The sequence below is a fragment of the Danio aesculapii genome, chromosome 23, assembly GCF_903798145.1.
Source record: "Danio aesculapii chromosome 23, fDanAes4.1, whole genome shotgun sequence".
NCBI classification, from domain to species: domain Eukaryota; kingdom Metazoa; phylum Chordata; class Actinopteri; order Cypriniformes; family Danionidae; genus Danio; species Danio aesculapii.
The window spans coordinates 27478856-27498733 of record NC_079457.1 but is presented as its reverse complement, the minus strand read 5'-3'; the positions used below and the strand labels follow the sequence as shown (position 1 = coordinate 27498733).

General features: G+C 34.4%; 1 protein-coding gene across 2 annotated transcripts in view; it reads left to right on the top strand.

The window, feature by feature from the left end:
* foxp1a (forkhead box P1a) overlaps nucleotides 1-19878 on the top strand; it is an 82725-nt gene that overhangs the window by 17802 nt on the left and 45045 nt on the right. For both annotated transcript variants that reach the window (XM_056448938.1, XM_056448937.1), the window contains exons 2-3: nucleotides 5322-5473; nucleotides 17067-17165. In XM_056448938.1, the coding sequence (XP_056304913.1) occupies nucleotides 5336-5473; nucleotides 17067-17165 (237 nt within the window). In that variant the 5' untranslated portion in view covers nucleotides 5322-5335. The remainder of the gene's footprint in view (nucleotides 1-5321; nucleotides 5474-17066; nucleotides 17166-19878) is intronic.

The following is a 19878-nucleotide window of genomic DNA, read 5'->3' as shown; positions in this document are numbered from 1 at the left end:
AAATCCCACGAGCTCTGTTCTGGTTCACATTCATGTCAGGAGAGGGGTTGCTTGTTTGTCTAGAGATTTTCTTCGCTGTTTACTCTAGCTGTGTTGCTTTTTGAGCCGTTCCCCCGCCCTTCCCAGCTGTTTACATAAGGCCCTCCCTGTGTATTATGGCACCTGCCAGATCTGCAGATCGTACCACCTGGTTAATGTTAAATTGCTCCAAAAGGAAGATGTGTTTGTTAATAAACAGCAAACCCAGGGCCCCAGTGTTTACTGTAGTCATGGTGGCAATCAGTTATTTAACAAATATCGGCCCCTGCTTCCTTGTGTGGGAGAGAGTTTAACTATGTAGTAACCAGAAAATATGTGCAGCCTGTATAGGGAGAGCTATATGAGCACTTAGGGCTTAAAGAAATGAGGTTTTCTAAAGTTTAGATCTATATTTTTATGCGACTTCAGTTTTTATACGACCAAAAATGTGCTTTGCATTGGTTTCTTACCATCCTAAGGATAAGAGAACTCTCTGAAAACATAATTTTTCAAACGCATAGCCCACACAGCTGCATTGGTTTATTTTAAGCTGAACCTGTCGCTACCAATTATGTGCTTTCATTTTGAATATTATTTGATACATTTTAAATAACGTACAGTTTTAGTTATTCCTTAATGCCATTTTCATATGTAAATATTTGCTTAAAGCAATTGAATATTAAAAAATAGATGGGTGTGCACATGAAGCTAAGAACTGGGTAATTAATTTTTTTATTTATTTGCATTTTTTAGCTAATTATTTACACACAACCTCATTTTAGAGGCCTGAAAAAGGATTTCAGAGTGCAGGTCTTTGTCTCTGTGTAAAGTTAATATTGTGAATTGTTTTTAATTATTTTATTCATTTATTTTAATTTTTTTATGTGTGTTACTGTCATGCACATGCGTAAACACTGAACACATACTGGGGACTGGCTTCAGATTAACATTTGACAGGATTGGTACCTGTGCCACCTAGGGGCTTTCACACCTGTAGTGTTTCCTTTGGTCCGCTAAGATAAAAAAATGATATATTGTAGCATTTTTCAGCCATTTTGGTTCCGTTTCACACTAGACCGACTGCTCTGAACTGAACTAGTTAAAACGAACCAAAAAGTAGTCGTTGGCTAGATGAATTTCCAGAACTGCATTTTGAATGGTCAGAATTAATGCGATAGAAAAGTGTGCAACGTAAACAGAGCAGAGGAAAAGTCAGCAGGCAGTATGGACTTCCTCATAACTAGGGCCAGACAGAATCTGCTGACATTTTTTGCTTTTTTTTTGCGCAGAATTGTGTTAAAAATCTGCGGATTTATGCTGAATTATTTTTGGAGTATCATAACTAAAACCTTAATATATGAAATAAAATGTAATACATTTTAACTTTTATTTAATGTTTACAATGCAAATCCAAATAGATCCACTTTTTTTGGTAAGCAAAGCAAGTCTCATTATATAATATATCTACTAAAAGACATCATAGAAATAGAAATCACTATAGAAATCCGCTATAGAAATCAGCGGAAATCTGTGTAATTCTGCGCGCGCAGATTCCGTGTGGGCCTACTCATAACACGTTTGTCTGCGACCTGCCATTATTACGGTAAATTGTCAAAAAAAAATCTTATCCCTGAGTGCATGTCGTTGCTGACTATAGCAGCTGATTTAGTCCAGAAAAGCAAAGTACTTTTTGCATTTGGGTCAGTTGTAGGGGCTGCACAATCTAGCATTTAAGCATCGGTATCGCAATGTGATCATTGGCATTAGTCACATCGCAGGATATGCAATGTTAAGTTTGTATTATAATTTATTTGCATGTGTTTTTGATGCCTCTGTTTGTATAATAATTATAAAAACATTCAGGTATAGGAAGCGGTACCATTTGCGACCTTACATTTGAATAAATTTTATTGAATTATTTTTATAATTCATTTATCATTCAGTTGCTGTACTTGAATATTAATAGACTCGAGAAATGATAAAACACTTAATTTCAATTGTATCTTTTTCTTGACTGCATTTATAGATTGTTGTGCATGAAAATACTCGCAACACATGCAAATACAGAAAAATTTTATGGAGATGCACACCCACTGCAGAATCATCCCAATTGATCCAACATTATACTTTTTTTTTTCAAATAGAGATATCATGTCACAGTGTATTCATATCGCAATATACTCAAATATATCACAAAAATAAAAAATATTGCAATGTTAGATTTTCTAATATCGTGCAGCCCTAGTCCGTTTGAGGTTGGTTCACGTTCTCACCCCAAACAAACCACTAGAGTGTTTATTTGAAAGGGTACCGAGATCACCTTTTTAAGAACGATTTCCACTTTCCCATCTGCCCAAAGAACCAAAAGAACCAAAAAGACAAACAAACTAAGGTACTGAACTAAATGAGGCAGGTGTGAAAGCACTTCAGCTCTAGAGCCGGTGGCACCAATTCCTGATTTGGTTTTAATAATATCATAAGTTTTGTCTCCTATAAATTAACGTAATCCTAGCTTGTGTTGAGATTATTGTGGGCTGAGAGACATACAGTTAAATTCAGATTTATTAGCCCCTCTGAATTATTAGCCCCCCTGTTTATTTTTCCCTAATTTCTGTTTAAAGGTCAGATTTTTTTCAGCACATTTCTAAACATAATAGTTTTAATAACTCATTTCTAATAACTGATTTACTTTATCTTTGCCATGATGACAGTAAATAATATTTGACTAGATATTTTTAAGACACTTCTATACAGCTTAGTGTCATTTAAAGGCTTAACTAGGTTAATTAGGTTAACTAGGCAGGTTAAGGTAATTAGGCAAGTTATTGTATAACGATGGTTTGTCTGTATAAAGACAGTCGAAAAAAAAATTGGTTAAAGGGGCTAATCATTTTGGGTCATAAATTAAAAACTACTTTTATTCTAGCCGAAATAAAGCAAATAAGACTTTCCACAGAAGAAAAAATATTATCAGACATAGCATTTCCTTGCTCTATTAAACATCATTTGGGAAAAAAAATAATAATTACAGAGGGGCTAATAATTCAGACTTCAACTGTATATAAATGTATTTTCTTAATAAAATCAGTTAAAAATTATTTTTAAAAAATTGTTAAAAGATTTAACAGTCTCATCTCATAGTCTACATTTGTAAATCATGGTATCCACAAGCACTTTGTAACAACCTCACTACCATAGTAAAAAAGTGGTAGCCTATCTTGATGCATTCTATCACATTTTTAATAAAAACAAACCTACAGACATTTAGTACAAATAAAGCTGCACAACTAATAAGACTTATTAACAAAAACAGCAGTTATATTACACATTTAACATATTCAGTACGTTAATAACATCAAATTCCTATTTTTTCCGCCTGTGGTTTTAGACCTGATTCTGGTTACACAATGTTTTACCTATATTTACCGTGCATTAGCATTGTGAAGTTTAACACCACTGTTTCCTTTGGCTTTAATGGAGTTTAATTTGTGGTTTGTTTCAAAGAGCTGCAAAAACAAACTAAAAACTGTGCTGTATAGTTGTCATGTAAAACTCACGCAGCGCTGTCTTTGCTTTTGAATATCACTGATACATGCTCTGTCAGGTGTGCAGTTCAAACAAGTAGCGATGTATCACATATGCAGCACAATGTCATAACTATGATGGCAAATCAGTAGTAGTAGCACTATCTATAGTATCTATTTTTTTTTCACTGCCTCATGCATTGAGCCTTACGTTTTAAGGCATAAATACGTAAAGATTTACAAAAGAAAAATTCCTTTTAATTGAATTTTAAGTTCAAGCCAAGATGATAAGATTAATAATCAGTGTATCACAACATTTAAGTGAACTCATTAGGAGCCCTAGTTAATAAAGTAGCATCAGCACCCCGATACTGAAAGTGAAGTAGAGTTAATGCTCTTTCTCTTTGCTGATTGTATCAGGCTGTGAGGAATGTTGTCTTTGTACGTGTCAGTTTTTTGTAAACACGCTGATGTGATCAGGCTGTTTCACACAGATGTTTGCTGGCTTTAAGGAAGACGTAGGATATTGATTGTTCAAGGCAAAACTGATATCAGGCTTTTTACCAAATACAAAGTGCATAAATTGTAGTTTTTTTTTATTCTGTCCGCATATTCTGATGATATCTTTCTGATCTTGCTCAAATGCTGTTTTCTTAAAATAGAACATGATCTATTAATAGTTGTAGCATTAAAAACACTCTGTAGTAGTAGTAGTAGTAGTTGGTGTAGTACTTGGGATTTATTTTATTATTATTATTATTATTATTATTATAGTGGTTGTTGTTAATGATTATTACTGTTGTCCTTTCTTGCTTGTTTACTGTCATTATTACTATCATTATTTCACTAGCATTGTTGTCGCTCCTTATCACTGACTGGTTTCTTTCTATCAGATTTTTTCCCCCTTTTTTATATATATACAAAAGGAACAATAACAGTCACTAAATGAAGCAAGTAACATTATATATATATATATATATATATAATGTTACTTGCTTCATTTAGTGACTGTTATTGTTCCTTTTGTATGTACTCGGACCTGTTTACCAAGTTACCTTTACATGTGCGCACACACACACACACACACATGCACCTGCCAGTATTTGACTGTATTTTTGTTGTTTTTTGTATTTTTGTTATTGTTTCATTTTCTTTGTATTTGTATCATCTCAAATTGTGTACCTTTTGTATATTCTATTAAAAAAATAAATAAATAGAACATGATCGTTGGCACCAATAGTCTATTGGTTAGAGCGTCGACACATGGCACTGAGGTGCTCACGGCGACCCGAGTTCAATTCCCGACTCAAGGTCCTTTACCGGCCCTTCCCCTCTCTCTGCTCCCCATACTTTCCTGTCTGTAAATCTCCACTGTCCTATCAAAATAAAGGTGAAAACCCCTAACAAAAAAAAAAAATAGAACATTGTTATTATCCTCTAATAGAAGAAGCTTAATTTAGTGTCAGCGCAGCATAATGTACGATTTGCTTTTATTGAGCGAAGTCAGTTATCGACATGCCTGTTGGCATCAAATCCTTAATTCTCAGAACGGTTTGTTTATAATGCAGCCACCGTGTTTGTGAGCAGTACAAACACAAATGTTGTGTTATGATGTCAACTCTGCTGGCACGCATGTTTTGTCATGATCTAGTCTGTGGGCTTATGTTTGGGAAGAAGGAAAAAAGATAAAGGAAAAGGCTTTGCAAAGCATACACTTCAATGTCAGGGGTAATTTTGTTTTGCTGGCAGCTGTCTTAGTTTTCCTCTACTGTATCGCAGGTTGTCATATCGACATGCAGGAGTCCAAGACCGATCAAACAACCAATAGCAGTCCAACTGGGCAGGAAGGTCAGAGCTCAGAAAACGAGAAGAGACTAAACAGTGAAACGTCTTCATCGCCGTCAGCTACAACGCAGACCCAACAAACACAGGTATGTACACTTAAAAAGTGACGTTTGCTGTTTGTTCAAACTACTTATATAAAATAAGCTGAAACAACACAATTCTTGAGGGTTTTATTGCGAGAACTTAATTGTTTTACGTCCAATGTTAAAAACGAATAAGTTAACCTAATTTCTTTATGTTGTCTCAACACATATCAAGTGTGTGGAACCCAGCTTTTTTGCAGTGTACCATAAGCTGATTTTTTTGTGCATTGTGACTACATCTAGATTTTTAAAAATAAAAAAACATCAGAAATATTTGATTGTTCATCAGTTTCATGAAGATACAATTTTCCTTATTTATTTTCAGCATTTTAACTTCTCAGTTCCTTGGGCTCCTTGCTTAAAGTTAAATTTGAACAGCATTACAGGTTTATCAAGTCTGTGAAATTGCAATGTTAAATGTAAACAAATGTTACTTTAACCGTGGCTCACTTGTTAGCAAGAAGGTTGCTGGTTCGAGTCCCGGCTGGGCCAGTGGGCATTTCTGTGTGATTTGCATGTTCTTCGTGTGTTCAAGTGGGATTCATTTGGGTGCTTCGGTTTTCCCCACAGTCCAAAGACACGCACTATAAGTGAACTGAATTAATAAATTGGCTTTAGTGTATGAGTGTGAGTGCGGGGGTGTATGGGTGTTTCTAGGGCTGCATGATTTGGAGAAAAAGATCGAATTTCGATTTATCTGATCAAACTGGAGATTTCCGATTTAAAATGCGATTTACTATAATTTCATAGAAAGTTACAGGTTTGATGTGGTGGTTTTAACAGCACCAAAGAAAGACCAAGCATAATCACAAAGTACGCTACACTATGCTACTGTTTATTTAAAATCATTTCATCCAATAAAGTTGTTAGTTGTCATGACAAATTAAGGCAATAACTACAGTATTATCCATTCAATTAAATAAATTATATATAAAGTCTTAGATATAGATATACAGTGTAAAACCTTTAAAACATTTACATTTAGATTGTTGCATTTTTCATAACATTCACAGTGCATTGACCATGCTTTCCATACACAATTTTAGATTTTACTTCACAGCACAAGAATTCTTGTATTAAAATGTATAATTTATAAATATATTTATATAATATTTTATATATTTAATACAAAACTTAAGTGCAAGTACATGCTCAAGAACAACATGAGCATTTATAGCAAATAAATCAATGTAAATATTATCCCGCTTGCTTTTTGAGCGTTGCCAAATAATTTCATAAACACCTGTGATTGGTCATTGTGTCCCCGCACTCAACAGAAAGGGCTGCGATTGGCTCTAATGGTTAGCACAGCTCTGGCGTTATTCACCCGATGAGTGACGCAGATACAGTCTATAATGTGCGATTATTACAGCTGATCCGTGGTAGACGCGGTGGAGTAACACGCTTGTGTGTGTGGACACATCCCACAAGAATCACTGTAACAGCCAAGAGAGGAGAGGAAACCTCACGCAAGCTGTTCAAAGGTCCGCAAGCAGGTGCTCGCATCCCTCGCCATAATTATAATCAAAATAATCTGAGCTTTTCAAATCGCAATTTTGGTTTAAAATTTATTAATTGTGCAAGCCTAGGTGTTTCCTGGTACTGGGTTGCAGCTGGAAGAGCATCCGCTGCGTAAAACATATGCCGGAGTAGTTGCCGGTTCATTGCGCTGTGGTGACCCCTCATAAAAAATGGACTAAGCCGAAGGAAAATGAATGTTAATTTAATGAGCCTAAGATGTTATGTAATATTACTATAATTCTATGAGGCATGTGAACTCTTAGAATGTGAAATTACCAGCCTGTTCATAACAGTATCGAAAAAAGCTTCATTATAACATCATTAAAATAATCATTAAAAATCCAGCCGTTTAATCCATATCACTTGAGGAATAAAACGCTTTAAACCATCTGATCTGCTTTATGTATGTGCTTTTGATTGTGTAAAAAAATTCTATTAAATCTGCCTTTTCAGAAGATGAATAAGACTTAAAGATAAATCTAGAAAGACAAAAAAGTTAACAGAATTTTGAATCAGCGAGCCGTTTTTATGCACTGTCATCATGCACAGATGAAAATATATTGAATTAAATTGATACTGAATCGGAAACAAATGATGAAATCGGTGCAGAGACCAAGCCTCACATGAGTCTGACGTGTTGAAAGTGTTCTAGGAAATGCATTCTCAGTTTTTATTGGTATGTCAACATTTGTTACACAATAGCTTTGCTGCTTATTAGGAAAATTGAGCAATTGTGTGTCACACCCCTGACTTATTCCTTTAAATCATTGACAAGTCAAAAATAGCAATCTCTCAAGTCTTATTGTCACTAAAAATCTTCATGCATGCCTTCATGTATGTACATGGCCCAACATAAATGAGTACATCTAGCAGATCTCTCTTTTAAATGAATACTTTCTGTAGGATGCTATACAATAAGTGTATATTCATTAAAATGGTCAGTACCAAAGCCAAAACTGGAACTAAGAAAATAACTATAATAAAATAAAATAAAAGTCCCATGAAGTGCTTTGAAATATGCATTTTTATTCATTGTTTGAGGTAATCTCAACTGAGAAACGAAGAGAGGGTGGGACATAGTGTATCCCCTCCTAGGGCTGCACAATTCTGACTAAAATGTGAATCACGATTTAACGTACTTTTGCGTCAAGCAGACGCGTATGTTCTGGCGCAGCCTATGCATGGTCGCATAGCCCTCGCTGTGGCTGTCGGCGTCGCTGACGCGCACCTCTCAAAAAAATTTGACTACCCGCAAGCTCTGTGATTGGTCGGCTTGGTAGCACTGATGAGTGTGGGTGGAGGTAAGAGCCGCGCGAGCCCGATGGATTGAGTGTTTACAATGTGTGGAGTCCCATGAAGGAGCTCTGAATGGAAACTGATGTTTTATGATAAAAGTTGTTGCACGTCCACCAATTCCCGCCTCAAAATGAGTGAGTTTGAGCCACTTGTACATTTAAGGTAGCGTTCAGAAAAAACAAAACACCCACGAAGAAACTCGGCACAGAGGAACATATACTTACTACCAGTTAGTGTTTCGGATGTGTTATTGCAAAGCAACACAAACAGCGCACAGAAGCATAAATGCACGACTACACGCATTGCATGCACCCTGGGTCACGCCAATCACTCGACGCAGAAGTATAAACCAGATGTAAAAGTGAAAATGCACACCTATAAATCCATTACATACTTACTAACAGGACATAGGCTTATGAACTACTGTTTATTGCAATAAATTAATTATACGATTTATATTATAAAATGATAATGTTAAAAAAGATCATTTTAAAGGTTTTTTAATTCATCTAATATTTCCTGCCAGTTTTTAGTAAACTTGGAATGTTGTCAAAAACACAGAACTCCCCGTTCTTTTATGTAAAAAGGCCTGAATGACTACATGCAGTAGCTGCTGTATGTTTAACCCAGGTGCACACATGCATCTTCTTCTGCTTGTAAAGGTATAAACAAACATTTGCGATCAGATCGGCCAGGGGTGCGTTTCCGAAAACCATGGTTAGCCAACTAAGGTCGCAAGTTCCGTCTTTACAAACATAGTTCGTTGATTTGGTGTTTTCAAATCCATCGTTCCAACGTACATTTGCAAACTGCTTCGCAAACTTGTACGCTAGCAACTACACCTCTAAAGCTGTAGTTAAAAGCATAGTTCCTGGTTGTATTCTATTCCCAGTTATCCCCCCATTACCTATTCATTTAAAAAGTTCCAACATTTGAACTCAGTATAATAAAAAAAACAACAACATTAAAGTCAGCTCTCTTAGATGTAATTTGCTTTCAAAGTATTTTTACAGTTCAGCTTTAGCGATCTTCATGTTGACAATTGCGCTCCCTTCACAGTGCGCTTATGACATTTTGAACACAGCCGTGGCTCATGATAAAAGTTATTGGTGACCTATTATTTAAAAGCGGAATTTACTTTGTCTCTAAAGCTTGTGAAAACAAAAAACATAGCATACATTAATGCTTTTAATTTATAGTTGGTTATTTATTAAGTATCTATACTGTATATGCCATGGGCCTGTTGGTTAGCAAATTTTTGTAGTGGTTTCCATGTTTCAGATTGTAAAAGTAAACTATTAAAATAAATAAAAAAATAAATAAACAATAGCCTACTTATTATTATTATTATTATTATTATTATTATTATTATTATTATTATTATTATTATTAATAATAATAATAATAATAATAATAATAATAATAAAAATTGTCATCATCATCATCCTTATTATTATTATTATTATTATTATTATTATTATTACTATTATTATTATTATTATTATTAATAATAATAATAATAATAATAATAATAATAATAATAATAATAAAAATTGTCATCATCATCATCCTTATTATTATTATTATTATTATTACTATTATTATTATTATTATTATTAATAATAATAATAATAATAATAATAATAAAAATTGTCATCATCATCATCCTTATTATTATTATTATTATTATTATTACTATTATTATTATTATTAATAATAATAATAATCGTCATCATCATCATCATCCTTATTATTATTATTATTATTATTATTACTATTATTATTATTATTAATAATAATAATAATCGTCATCATCATCATCATCCTTATTATTATTACTATTATTATTATTACTATTATTATTATTATTATTATTATTGTTGTTACTATTATTATTTTTATTATTATTATTATTGTTATTATTTTTATTATTATTATTATTACTATTATTAATAATCATCATCATCATCATAATCATTATTATTATAATTATTATTATTATGATTATTATTAATAATAATAATCGTCATCATCATTATTAATATTAATATTAATATTAATATTAATATTAATATTAATATTAATTTTAATATTAATATTAATATTAATGTTGATCGTCATCATCATCCTGATTATTATTATTATTATTATTATTAATAATCATCATCATAATCATTATTGTTATTATTATTATTATTATTTTATTTTTATTTTTATTATTATTATTATTATTAAAGTATTCAAGTTTTCAAGGTATATCGTGGTTTGGAAAAGTCAAGGTTTTAAAACTGCCAAAGTAATAAAATACCAAAGTAATTTCTGTAGTACCGTTCCTAAGGTATGTGTAATATTTTTTTATTTACATTTTTTTGTTTGTTTTTTAGGACAACAGTATCTCCAGCAGAAAAAATATCCAAAGATGCCATTTTAAATTGTAAAGAAATCTGTTTTCGAAACAAATGAAGACAGCAGAATGATTCAATGATTCATTTGAATTATTTAGCCTGACATGTTTACTGTTCCAAAATATAAATTGTTTTCAAATATTGTTTATAAAATATATTGTTTTCAAAGGGGGAAAAAGGTTGTTGTTTTATACCCAGAAATTTAAAATGAACATATTTTAGAGCAGTAATCACAATACCGTGAAACCGTGATATTTTTATCCAAGGTTATCTCACCGTCAGAATCTTATACCGGCCCATGCCTATTCCTAATAAATAATAAATATTACATTTCATTTCCTAATAAATAGCCTCATTATTTATTTATTTATTTATTTATATATGAGATTAGAATATATACGCTAGCTTTTTGTAAGCGATTTTAAGAATAGAATGTGGAATATTCTCAATAATATTTGTAAAGGAAACATAGGCCTATATGAAACTATATGTGCCATTTACATACATTTCGTTAATATAGAAAACAAGTGCATGTATTTACCAAAACTAATATTGGATTTTTCTAAAATGCGTGTGCGTGGAAAACAATATAATTTGCATCAAAAAATTATGGTTTTTTTTTTTCGAAAGAAGTGTTAGTCCACCCCGATTAGAGCATCATTGTGGGCGTTTTACGTTACAGCTACATCGTCACTACATCGTTCTTTTCCAAAATGATGCACCGCATTATGATTGTTCAGCCATGAGTTACGTCGTTGTTTGGGAAACGCACCCCATATTGGAGAGTATCGATCATTAAATGTAATTATCAGCTGATACCGATCTTCGGCCGATTGAATGGAGCATACCTAGTTTGCACTTGTTTATGCTGTGCGCTTTGTGTGTGCACAAAATAGATACATAAACTAAATCATGACTAAGTAATGCAGATGTACCCACACATCACCCAAATGCGCCATGTTTAGATTCCAGATGTATGATGTCATTAGCGTAATATTGGCCAGACAGCTGCGGGTTCAGTGCACCGTTCCTGTATTACAACAATGGCTCTAAAAAGCTCCTGTAAATGCTTTCCCATGTTATTTTCATCTCCCAAGGATTAGTCTGTCATGATGTGTCCGCTTTCCCTTTTTCTATTTACACTCGTATTGAAGTCCTCCATATCCGTTTGCTCGCCTCTCCACCCTTTTTTTGAGAAGGGGAGTTCCACAGGGCCAGATGTTTGACCCCTTCAGAGGTGTAAGAGGTCAGATCTGAGAGGATGGCCCCACCACTGTGCGCATTGTTCGCATGCACTATTTGCATTTTTCTTTCCTTGATTTCTATCTGGAGCAGTTCACAATGGGGAAAAAAAGACAAAAGCAGCAGAGAGTGAGAGAGACATCCTTTCATCAACTTTTGGAGAATTCTCGTTGCTTTGGCAAAGCTGATGTATTTACTTTGTCAGCATTTCCCGACAACTGTATTTTCCATTTGAGAAGGTGTATAATGTTCTGGATTAAATAAAGAGCTGGTTTATAGTGACTCATATGGAGCCAGATCAGTCTCAAAAATAATACATTTACAAAATATTATTTATACATTCACAACACGTCACATTTACAAAATCCAATTCGTAAGTTCAAAACACGATTCAAAAATACACAAATCCAATTCGTAAATTTAAAACGCTATTTAAAAATACAAAAATTCAATTAGTAAATTCAAAACACAACTCTTAAATACACATCCAATTCATAAATTCAAAACACAATTCAAAAATACACAAATCCAATTCGTAAATTCAAAACACGATTTAAAAATACACAAATCCAATTCATAAATTCAAAACACAATTCAAAAATACACAAATCCAATTCGTAAATTCAAAACACGATTTAAAAATACACAAATCCAATTCTTAAATTTAAAACGCGATTTAAAAATGCACTAATCAAATTCGTAAATTCAAAACATGATTTAAAAATACACAAAACCAATTCGGAAATTCAAAACACGATTCATGAATACACAAACCCAAATTGTAAATTCAAAACATGATTTAAAAATACACAAAACCAATTCGGAAATTCAAAACACAATTTAATAATACACAAATCCAATTCTTACATTTAAAACGCGATTTAAAAATGCACTAATCGAATTCGTAAATTCAAAACACGATTCATGAATACACAAACCCAAATTGTAAATTCAAATCAAGATTTATAAATACACAAATCCAATTCATAAATTCAAAACACGATTCATAAATACACAAAACCAATTCGTAAATTCAAAACACGATTCATGAATACACAAACCCAAATTGTAAATTCAAATCATGATTTATAAATACACAAATTCAATTAATAAATTCAAAACATACTTCATAAATACACAAATTCTTAAATTCAAAACACGATGTAAAAATACACATCCATAAGTTCATATAAATTCATAAGTTCAAAACAATTCATAATATACTTGAATCCAATTAATTCAAAAATATTTATGATTTTTACTTGTGAATTCACAAATTGTGTGTTGAATTTATGAATTGTCTTTTGAACAAATGGGATTTTGTAAATGTAAATTGTGCTGTGCATGTATGAATTTTATTTTGTAAATATATTATTTTTGAGACTGATCTGGCTCCGTAGGCTTATGCCAAGAATTATGCTTTTTGTTTTTTCAAATGTTACCTTGTAATAGTCTTTGGAGGAATGTGTGATAGCATTATAGATAGGACTGTGACTGTTAACAGAGTCAAAGGTTGAATCCTCAGTGTGTGACTGTTGTAGCAGGATGTTTGCAGGTTATTGTTAAATAAAAATGTTGTGCAATCATCATTTGTTCTGCGAGGGCTTGTCAAGAGAGTTGCGTTCTGGCTGCGGTCCATGCGCAATAATTAACCATTGTTTCAATCAAACGCAGATCGATGCCCATTCTATCTTTCCCTTTGATATTTTTAGCAGTGCTGTACAAAAGGATAGTTCATTAAATTAAAATTGTTACTTGCCTAAATGTATTAACTCACTTTTTTTATTGTACTGGATGAAAAATGCTACATAGGGATCTATTATTTTGATTCTTGAGTTCCTTGTGCTGTAACTCACTATTTAATCTGCTAGTATGAAATGGCATCTACAGTACTTACCAAAATAATTATGTTTTTTTTTTTTTGTTTAACATAATCTTCATTCATTAGTCCCTTATTTATCGGGGGTCACCACAATGGAATGAACCGCTAACTATTTGGGCATATGTTTTACGCAGCGGATGCCCTTCCGGCCACAACCCAGTACTGGGAAACACCCTTACACACTCATATTCACAGACACTCATATTCTATGGCCAATTTTATCCATCCAATTCTCTTATAGCGCATTTCTTTGGACTGTGGGGGAAACCGGAGCACCCAGAGGAAACCCACATGAACACGGGGAGAAAACACAAACTCCTTTAACATAATATTACATATAATAATACATATGATATTACAGTAAGCAATTAAGTTTTTTAATTCCTCCTCCCTCAGTAGCAGTTGATGGCTGGTAGACTGTATTTTTTATTTAGAGTAGGGGTACAATGTTTTTTTAAATGATTTATTTATATATGTGCTAAATGTGAAATGAGTGTGTGCTGCAAATGAAATTTCTCTACAGGGACAAATAAAGTTAACTAACTAACTAAATAACTAGCAGAATGATTGCTAAAAAAAGTTATAAAAGACCAATCAAATTTTGGAAGACACAGGTCTTAGCACTTTGCATATGCTTTACTTGGCCGTAACTTTTTCGTATGAAGAGCCAAATATACCACACTATACAACATTAAAGTTGCCATGGGTAATTTCCTAATTTACTTCATAATATTTTAAAATAAATAGAAAACATTACTTTAAATGGTATTACCTAATGCAGTAGAACCTATTGCAATAAAAACATAACCAAATTTATAACACAGTGAAGTTCAATGCTGAATATACTATTAACCAGAATATGCCTTTTGACTTGATTTGCTCACCAAGGTCTCTGGATTGTCAGGTGACAGTGTACATTTAAACAAAATCGGATTAATTTCATCTAATGTGAAACCAAAATTGAAACCAAAGGTTACCATAGGCCAACTTTGACCCACAGACCCTAGTTTAAGCCATTTCTCTATTAGGGCTAGGACACACCAAGCTAATGATCATCATTTGAGCTTTGTTGGTGCCTCAGTTTGGGCTAGTTGGTTTGGTGTGTCACATGTCGCCTCTTGTTGGGTTAACATCTGTGCTTGTTGGTCTGATTCAACATGTCGAAACAACGTCAGTTATTACCGTTGGTTATTCAGCAGTGATATTCAACGTGAAGTGACTTAGCAAGTAAACAGTTCAAGTCAAGAAGAAACACAAATAGACTAGCTGTAATTTCGCTGTAATTATTAGATTATCAGAGCGAATCTCTCAAAAGTGGCAATTATTGTGATTGAACGCTGCTTTACATGTGTGCGTCGGGCGTTCTGGTCTTGTTGTGAATGAGAAAACAGTTACTGCCCTCTGCGGGTGTGGAAAGACACATCCACCCATGTAGGCACAGGACTTGCACTCTTGTTTCAATCTGCTTTTGACCGTTTGGTGTGTTCATTGGCATTTTTTCCTGACACAAGCCAATCAGAGACAACCACAGTTTTGTTGGCGGTAATTGTTTGGTGTCGACTTGGTGTGTACCAGACTTTAAGGCTGGTCTCTACTTCTGTGTCGAGAAATCAGTGTGACCCACTGCCTGCCTTGCACCTGTCTTGTGCGTAGTCATGCGTTTATACTTTACACGTTTTTGTTGCTCTGCAATAACACTTCTGAAACGCTAGCTGGCAGTAGGTTATGATGTTCCTTGTGTCGAGTTACTTTGAGTGTTGTTTTTTCTGACTGCTACTTTAATGCACAAGTAGCTAAAACTAGCTAGGTAAACACAAAACAACAGTTTCCATTTGGAGCTCCTTCATGGCACTTGACACTTGTAAACACTCGCTCCATAGGGCTTGCTCGGTTCTCACCCCTGCCCACACTATTCACCGCTACCAAGCCAACTAATCACAGAGCTTGCGATATGCGACATTACAACGTGTAGTTACATTTTTTGAGAGGTGTGCGTCAGCGAGGACTATGCAGCCGCAGGAAGGTTGCACCGTGTGCGCTTGACACGGAAGTATAAATCAGCCTTTAGTCTTCAGTGTGACACAATTCTTTACAAATTATTCTAATGTCAAAGTCAAAGTCAGCTTTATTGTCAATTCAACCACATGTACATGACATACAGAGAATCGAAATTCCGTTACTCTCAGACCCTATAGGTGCCCAATACTAATACAAAAAGTAGAGTTTTAGAAAGAATTTATAATAAATACTATTATATTTAAATTGTAATCTAAAAATGTACGTAAAATGTAATCTAAAAGTATACGTAAAAAAAAATTGTAAACAATACAATTTCACTTAAGGGCAATTTTATTTAAGGGCACAATTTCACTTTAGGGCATATGGCAATAATATGTTGATTTGATGCTCAAGAAATATGTACTGTCAATAGCTACGTTTCCATCCACACATTTTTATGCGTATTTTGGATATGCGCTTAATAAAATCGTTGATGGAAATGCCAAGATGCGCATAAATTTAAAAAAATGCTCAGAAAAACCATGTGCGCATAACTGAGTAGGATAAACTTTTTATTCGATAAGAAAAGATGCGCATAAAAACTACGACGGAAACACTTTTACCGAACAAATTCCAGTTTGCGCATTAAAAAAGTCATGTGATTTTGTTATAAGAGAAGATTGACGCAGCTTCTTCTACCGCTGTAAATTCCTTTTTTATTGTTGATATTTGCCGCCAGTTAATCAGGAAGTGACCATTTTTTTTCTTTGATTCATTAGATGGAAACATTGCTTTATGCGCAAATCTTTTATGCAATAATCCAGGTTTACACGTCAATTTAATTTGCATCTTTGGATGGAAACATAGCTAGTGTTGAAAATGGATGTTCAGTTTCATTTTTGTGTGGTAACAGGTAAAAAAAAAAAAGTATAACAGTTGTTTTAAATGGCTTTTGTAAATTTCTTTTTATCAATATAGCATCACCCTTGCTGAATAACGTTCCAAACGTTTGAATGGTAGCGTAAGCATACACACAACAGTTTGGAATGACATCATGTAGAGTACATTGTTTTTGTTTAACACTAAAAACAGGCAAAAAAATAACTGCTTTCATTTCATTATCAACAATCTAGACCCTAAAATATGTTGCCTATGCATCTGCGCTTCTTGAAAACAGCGTTAGTGGTCCTGGGAGAGCTGAGCAGCTCAGAAACCAATCACGAACTTGTTATTGTTTTTTTGGCATCTTCAGGCGCTACAAGTTGCTCAACAACAACAACAGAAGCGGCAGCAGCAGCAAGCAAGTGGTGAGAAGTCCCCCAAGAGCACAGAAAAGGAGGCAGACACGCAGGTAGAGCCTCCACCCGCACCACACACACACACACACCTCCAGAGGACAGTGTTGTTTACACTATTAAACAAACCCACTTGTTTATGCTGCCTTCAACAGATCATAAACAGATGGGGCAATGAGGGCGTGTTTTATTATTACATATTGTTACGATGGAAGATTACAAGTCTAGTTTTATTGTGTGTGTAGCCTATTGTAAAACGACTGTTTTCCGTCTTGTCGGTTAACAGATAAGGCTTCACTACTGAGGGGAATTAGACAGCTGTAGAGCTTTAGCCGCAAACAAACACGCTGTATGCCACCCAGTGCACAGCTGCCTTTATTTATTCATCATGAATTGAATGCTTATTACGTGCATCTCATGTGAATGCGAGGTGAAACCAGAGTTCAGATCATCAGCGCTTCAAGTCAACGTGCCTTTACGGCAAGTGCACTGGGCGGGATTACCAGGCTGAGCCACGTGACTGGATGGGTTGTTAGGTTTGATGTCCCAGTGAGAGTGTTATTGGAGGGGCTGGTGGATTGGTCAGCGGGGGTTGGTTAGTTGAAAGAACAGGAGGAGGATACTGACACTCTCACTAGTCTTCAAACGTTCTCCGCTGCTCTCTGTTCCTGCTGCCCATGGAGTTATCAAGGTCTGTGAGTACTGGGATCAGCTTTGGTAGTTTAGTCAGTGAGGGGAAGAGATGTAATATTTGCGTTTTTTTTAAAACTGTTTGACTTCTGTTAGAGGTTTATTACATGTATGTTCCTTTTCTGTGGTTTTATAATTAACTTTTTTTATTGTTGTTTAGAGCAATCCTTAATTGCCCTTAAATATGTTTTTCACACACACACACACACACACACACACACACACACACACACACACACACACACACACACACACATATATATATAAAAATTTGTTGAAGGTTTCATTCTAATGAAATGATTTTTGTGTCGTTTATTTGCTGATGTTGTTGTAGAGTATTGTGTTTCGGAAGTGTTCCTGACTCTTGTTTTTTTGTTGTCTATTTCTGATCTTAAAGAGGGAGTGACTGACTAAGTGAATGGCCATCAGGTCTGTGATATTTGATCTGACATAAGGCTGAAAGCCTTGAATGGTCACTGGGACCTTATTTTTGTGGCTCACTGTCTTTGAGCTGTAATTTTATTCCCTGAATTACTTCTCTTTGTCTTTTAAAGGCTACGTTCACAGAACTGTGCCTATTTCCCCTCTTGTGTGTGTGTGTGTGTGTGTGTGTGTGTGTGTGTGTGTGTGTGTGTGTTTTCCCCCTTGCCTTTGCAATTTATATTTACCCAGATGCACAGTGCAGGAAAGAATGTTATTTTTACTTTGGGCGGGGAACCACACCAAAATTGTTCAAGGTATTGAAGGGGAATAACAACGGGCTCTATTTGTTTTTGGGCTGCTGAAGCCTGTTGATTTATGGCTTGTGTTTTCAGAAGCGATGGCTTGTTGACATGTACTCACTCATGGGGAGTTGGTTCTCTGACACACTGGCAAGAACAATAACAACAACAAAACAACGTTTGGACTTGTCTGTTGTCATAGAGACAACACTCATCAGCGCTTACCATGCCCCCGAGAGAGAATATTTACATTAATTTGCTGGCATGCTTATGTTCTTCTCAGGCTTTGACATTTCAAATATTTCTGTGTTGAGACTCGAAGGCATAGTAGTTTGTCTTTTTGGAACTCTCGCACAAGCAAAGATCTCATTCGCTGGTAGGCTGATGTTTGTCTTTTTATATTTAAGTGCAGTTTGTGTTGATTTTAGAGATATAATCAGTATAGTTTACACTTTACCCTCGTAATGCATTCAGTTCTGTTTTAACCAGGAAGAGATCTTTCAATTTTGAGTTTAAAGGCATTTTGTCTGTTTTAATTCAAGCAGACACATATTTTTGCACGTTTTAAGACCCTCAAAATACATGTTTTCATCTTTTCGGATTTGTGTGTGTGTGTGTGTGTGAGAGAGAGATATTTTGGACCCAAATATGTTTACTAGTGCAGTGTTTTTCAACCTTTTTTGAGCCAGGGCACGTTTTTTACATTGGAAAAATTTTGCAGCACACCACTAACCAAAAATGTTATAAAATTACACTCTGAACAGTATATTTACTTACAATATAATTTCTCAATTTATTTATACTCAGTCAGTGTGAACCTGAAATCTTTCATACAAAAGAAAGCTTTCACTATATTGCCTTGAGCTCACTGAATCTTGTATAGAGCCCAATTCAGAGTTTGCAGTTGTCCTTTTTAAAAACTTTTCCATGACTGTCACCACGACCTCTCACGTGCATCATTAAGTCTCTCGGAGGAACGAGGCAATCAGCTACGTGTTGCCACATGGACGAATATTAAATTACCCTCCCAGTCTTTACCGCATGGACACCGGTCAATGACATAATATTTGCAGAAAATGATTAATAAATGTTTTATAAAATTTTATATTTTAAAAAAGTGACATTGGATTATTTCTCACGGCACACCTGACGATCTCTCACGGCACACTAGTGTGCCGCGGCACAGTGGTTGAAAATCACTGTACTAGTGGGTCGTCTTATCAAAAGTATGTATGAGGTTATATTAGGGTCAAAAAAACTACTCAGTCAGTTTTCCTCTACCTCACCCAGATTTGCCACTAAAGATCTATTGAAAAATGTATTTACATATATTGGCAAAACATTGTAAATTCATTTA